The 5,937-nt window shown below is 30.6% G+C and overlaps 1 protein-coding gene across 5 annotated transcripts; it reads left to right on the plus strand.

The window, feature by feature from the left end:
- The first annotated feature begins 1,721 nt into the window (after positions 1 to 1,721).
- Positions 1,722 to 3,991, plus strand: LOC137821838 (heat shock factor protein HSF30-like). 5 transcript variants are annotated; one of them, XR_011082885.1, is made up of 4 exons: positions 1,868 to 2,324; positions 2,529 to 3,397; positions 3,499 to 3,524; positions 3,672 to 3,991. XR_011082885.1 is itself a non-coding variant. In XM_068626610.1 (2 exons), exons 1-2 carry the CDS (start codon positions 2,013 to 2,015, stop codon positions 3,336 to 3,338), a joined length of 1,122 nt encoding a protein of 373 aa, XP_068482711.1. In that variant the 5' UTR covers positions 1,856 to 2,012; the 3' UTR covers positions 3,339 to 3,991. The 5 variants fall into 5 exon arrangements, 1 of the variants encoding a protein (XP_068482711.1); XR_011082886.1 differs by having other exon boundaries at positions 3,502 to 3,524; positions 3,672 to 3,835; XR_011082883.1 differs by having other exon boundaries at positions 1,722 to 2,324; positions 3,499 to 3,991.
- The last annotated feature ends 1,946 nt before the right edge of the window (positions 3,992 to 5,937 follow it).

Genomic DNA, 5,937 nt, shown 5'->3' on the forward strand with positions numbered 1-5,937 from the left:
CATGACCTTGCCCATATTGGCTTGGGCTCAACTCAACCTGACCTAGGCTACGACTTGGCCTAACTTGAGTCGAACTCGTCTCAACTTAAGCTGACTCACTTGAAATTGAACTAGACTCAACTCGACACAACTTGGAGAAAGTCCAATTCAACTTGAGTTTGACTCAGTAAATCCCAACCTGACCAATATTTGGTCCAATTTTTCCTATCCTAGGTCCATCTTGACTAGCTTGACATAGTCCCGATTTGACTTAAGCCTAAATCGACCATATCCATATTGCCTTGGATTTGAATTTGGATAGTAAATATTTTACATGTATAAAAATATTTTTAAAGTAAATGTTTGATTTTCAATTTTATTTTTAAATAAGATTTTTCGCTTTAAAATAATTGATGAGATTATTAAATTTTTGTGAATGTTTTGACTATGAGCTTTTGCTTATGTGAGACTTTTGACCTAGGCATGTGGGTTGGAAGTTAACCTTCTAAGACAAAATTTACATCTCTAATAATATCTAATTATGAAGTGCACTTAACATCTGTTTCAATGACAAATCTGTCCAAAAAAAAATTAATTCTTCACCTACATATTTGTGTGGATCATGGTTTAATTGGTTGATGGTGGAATTCATCACTTCTAACGAATTATTTCAGAACAATAATTATGTTTGGATTAATGTGTTTAATGTTCACATTTAAAAAAAATATTATATTAATAAAATATATTATTTTAAAGATTAAAAGAATTATTAATATTTAAAGTAAATTTTATTATTAATAAATAAGTTTTAAATTGATATTTAATTAGTTAAAAAAGTATTAGTTACTAATTTTAAAATCTAAAGTAATATTTGTAGTATATAATATTTAGAATTTTATTATCATTATTAATTTCATAATTTTTTCAATCAAAACAAAACAATTAATATCTCTTAAATCATTTCATCGTTTAAAAAAAAACTTTTTAAAAAAAAATAAATTAACTGAAGTAAAGTTGTATATGAAAAATAGGATTTAGTTATATAATATGTTTATGAAAATCATTTTTTACCTATACAATTTCAGCATAATTATCTATTAAATATATTTTCTCTATGCAAAAAAATTATACAAAACTTGTATGTATTTATCCGATTTGAATTTTTTTAAATCTTTTAAAGAATTTCTTTATAATTGGCCAGTACTCTTTGTATTCGACTTGCACAATTCTAAAATAAAAAAATAAAAAAAGTTAATCGTTTAAGAAAATCCTAAACCGAATTACACTACTTTAGAAAGAAGAAAAAAAACGTGTATTTATTGCTGGAGACGGGATAAGAAGCGAAGAAAAGGGAAAGAGAAAATCTGAAAAGTGAGAGATATATAATCCTTAAAAAATACAAAAAAAAAACTGAGACATTAAATTTTTTTCGTGAAAGAGAATAAATTTACGCAAAAACTCTATATAACAATTATATTTTTATGTAATAAATATTAATAAAATAATTCATGTTTACATTATATGTAAAGATATAATCAAGTACGTAGTTAATATTTTAATAATATTTATATTTTTTAGAATTATAAAAATAATTATCTTTATTTATTTTTAAAAAAAATTTCTCTCCATCTAAACAAATTTTATTTTATTTTTCTACTGTTGTTTTCCCAATTCAAGCAAAAGCATAACAGTGGTTTGTGACAGTGAGAACGTCATTTGTCTGCAACAGTGAGTTAACACGCGTCCCTTCCATTTTGAATATATATTTTGGGTGGAAGCAGCCGATAAGTCGAGAAGTTTCCAGAAGTTTTACAAAATATCTTTGCACAGGAAATTGACAAATGGCAGAAGCTTCTCACACTCTTCAAAAATCTCTTCCCGTGTCACCCTCTCTCTCTCGAACCTTCCTTCTCTCATCCCTTAAATTCCTTATTCCCGAAGCCCCAAGTAATCCTTCGTTTATTCACACATCGCAATCCACCAAAAACACTCTTACACTCGCACCGCAGAGAGATAGTTTCCATTGAAAGAAAATGAAGGGAGGTACAGTGAAAGAAGAAGAAACCACCGCATTTGCAGCTGCTGCTGCTTCTTCTTCATCTTCATCCTCAACTTCCAACCTCTCCCCACAACCTAGGGAAGGGTTGCACGACGTGGGGCCCCCTCCGTTTCTCACCAAAACCTTTGACGTGGTGGAAGACCCTTCCACCAACGACATCGTTTCGTGGAGCAGGGCGCGCAACAGTTTCGTCGTTTGGGACTCTCACAAGTTCTCCACCACCATCTTGCCTCGTTACTTCAAGCACAACAACTTCTCCAGCTTCGTCCGACAGCTCAACACCTATGTAAGCATTTTTTTTCTTCTTATCTCCTACTCGATTACTTAACCTCGTTTGGCGTATACTCCTAAAGTTAGCATTTTTTTTTATCAACAATTTAGTGTGTTCTAAACGAGTGTGTTTGAGGGTATGTCAAGCATATCTTTTGGTAGTTCTAATATTTGAATGATTTGGGAAGTGGATGGTAACAACTTACACTGGTGGGTGCAGGGTTTTAGAAAAGTTGATCCTGACAAATGGGAATTTGCGAACGAAGGGTTTCTGGCGGGACAGAGGCACTTGTTGAAGACGATCAAGAGAAGAAGGCACGTGGCACAGACACAGTCGCACGAGGGAGGAAGTGGAGCTTGTGTTGAATTGGGGGAGTTTGGATTGGAAGGCGAGATTGAGAGATTGATGAGAGACAGGGCAGTTTTGATGGCTGAAATTGTGAGGTTGAGGCAGCAACAGCACAATTCAAGGGAGCAATTGTTGTCCATTGAGACCAGATTGCAAGTCAGCGAGAAGAAACATCAGCAGATGATCACTTTTCTTGCTAAGGCACTCAACAATCAGACTTTTATTCAACAGTTCCTTCACAGGAACGCTCAGAAGATAGAGTTGCAAGGTGCTAGAAGAAAGAGGAGACTAACTGCTTCCCCAAGTGTGGAGAATTTGCAGCAAGATCCTGTGATTGATGTGGCATTGCCAGTTGAAGAGGATTCTACTACTATTGAGTCTCTTCTCTCAGCTGTTTGTGACGATGATCCATTAGAATCAAGCACTGAATTCGAAGACCCGATGTTAAATTCAGTTCCTAATACTGATGGTGGGAGTAATTTGGGGGTGGTAAGTGATGCAATCTGGGAGGACTTACTGAACCAAGACTTGGTTGCTGGGGACCCAGAGGAGGAAGTTGTGATTGGTGATTTTTCACAAGTTGATGTTCCTGTGGAGGATTTGGTTGCTGATCCTGATGAGTGGAGTGAGGATTTGCAGAATCTTGTGGATCATCTGGGTCATCTTGCGTCCAAACCCTAGTGGACTCGGTCAATTTTTATCATCTAGGAGTTCAGATAAACTATCCCCCTAGAACCATGGTAGTATAATTTCACAAGGCTTCATTGTTTTCGTTAATAATTGTGGTTTGATCATTTCTGTGATTGTAATTGATGTAGCATGTGAATGATTTTATATGCAGCAGGGAAGGTGGTTGCTGCAGAAGAGGTCGTCAGATATTGCTCTTTATCTGTATCCTTTGTAAAACAGCCATGTGTTTTGTGAATGGCTGAGTATTCATTGTACCATTAATGATGATACTATTTTTACTATGTTGCCGCCCCCTGTTTATAACTACATTGTACTTTTTTGCAGGGTAGATAAAAAAACAGATGTCTGAGGGCTGATTGATTGGGAAAAGTAGTAATAATCTGATGGTAATTTGTTGAATTGCCAAATATTCTGTGTGGATGGAGGTGAAGTAAAGATCATTGGATTTCTATAGTGGCTGCTCTACAGAAGAATATCATTAACAATTATTTTGTTGTTCAACCATGTCACTTTGTTTACTGTTTTGAATTACCAGTTTTTGAGTGTGGATGGAGGGAGGGGGAAGTAAGACCATTGGTTTCCTGTACAATAACTGAATCCATAGTAAAATATCATTAACAATGGCTTTACTCATTAGCCATCTCACCTTCTCTATTCTACATTGATTAAAGGAAATACGCCAATTTCATCTTTTATTATTATAGTTGACGGCCTTTGAACACGATTATAGATAGAAATAAGAAAAACAATGGGATGAATATTTTTATAAGTTTAATTTATATAATATATATAGGTCAAAAATGAAAATTTTAACAAATAATGAGCAAAACGTTTACAAATTAATCTTAATTTATAAATAAATATATTTTATTTTATTTTATTTTGTTTAAATTTTAGTAGAAGTTTTTTTTTTTTAAATATTAACGAAGTTTGTCCAAAATTATCCAGTCTTGTAATTATAATTAGCATAGCACGGAACGAGATAGTTATTTGTTTTACTAAGTTTGAGATATTTTTATGGCTTGTTTTATCTAACTGGTGTAAATTTTTAAGTTATTAAAATGGATAAAATTAAAAAAGAAAAGTACAAAAATAAGTAAATTATGTTTGGAAATACAGTGTTTGCATTTTTAAAATTTTATTTTTGTAAGATAAAGTGAAATCGTGATTTAAAATACTATTTTAATTTTTTTATTGTTATAAAATAAATAAATTAAAATAGTAAGAAGAAGTTCGGCTTCAATTTTACTAACTAAAATCGATAATATGATTTTCATTTCATTATAATAGATATCAATAATAAAAACAATAGTAATTATAATAATAATTTAATAATTATAGTTATTGTTATAAGAACGATATATTATTAATATTAAAAATAATTGTTATAAAATAATATTAATAATATTCTTCTTCTTAGTATTATAATAAATGAAATTCATAATTTTAATTGCTATAGTTTCTAAATATACAACTTTCGCAACATCATTTATACATGTATTATAGTTTAAGATATAGTTTAAGATTTAGAGTTTAGATATTGATATAGGTTTCATAATATAAAAAGATGAAAGAAATGCTTAGCAGGGTTGGTGGAGATGGAGCAGAGGTGAAATCTGAATAGTGTTGATGGTTTTGTTGATGAAAGGATGCAGGGGCAGTGGAAGAATAAATAAGATAGAAAATGTGTCTTAACAAGGAGGAGTTCGAATTAGGTGAGGTGGGGGATTCAAATAAAGCTAGAAAGGAGACCTTGTTGTGATGGATAGAAAAAGAATAGTAAGAGAATAGTTTCTATAAGATAGGTAAAGAAATAACTTTGGAAGGAAGTGTATTGATTTAGGAGGTGGATTGGATGAAATGTATACTTGTAAAGATGACTATATTATTGATGGGTGTTGTTTATAAGTAACTATAGGAAGGGATTATAGAAGGAAATAAGGGTTATGCAGATATGCAATTTTTGAGTGCTGGTTGGGAAGATTGGTAGTGAATAGCATATTTGTACTAAATTTACTTTGTTATAATGTTTTTTTCTTCTGAATAGGCTTATAAGTTTAAGTTTGAAGGACCTTTTAAATAATTAAAGTATCGTATAGATAATTAAATTATTGTACTGTAAAATGGTTGATATATATATACTAAAAAATATTTATATCGAATTACAAGAACTATTTTAATATTTAATATTTAATTTATTTTTTATTATGTCATTTGTCTATTATGTCAATTGGTATTGAAAAGGATAATATATAAATATAAAATAATATATATATATATATATTAACGAACTCCTTATATATTATGTTATCATTAAATACAAAATGTTATTTAATTTCTTTAATTATAATAAACAAGTTTTATTAGCGATTAATATCTTATAATCAAACTTTTGTGAATCTTAGTTTTGTAGGATAATATAAAATATCAACTAACTTACTATCAGATTTAAATCTTCTTTGATTTTTTTAGTGTTTTTTTTTATGTATGTAACTAAATCATAAATGAATTGAAATCATAATATATTTGTTTAACGTGAATGTAATGTTCATTATCTCCTCGAGACATGATATCACCTTTATGTATTCTT

Source organism: Phaseolus vulgaris, chromosome 9 (genome assembly GCF_000499845.2).
Source record: "Phaseolus vulgaris cultivar G19833 chromosome 9, P. vulgaris v2.0, whole genome shotgun sequence".
NCBI classification, from domain to species: Eukaryota; Viridiplantae; Streptophyta; class Magnoliopsida; order Fabales; family Fabaceae; genus Phaseolus; species Phaseolus vulgaris.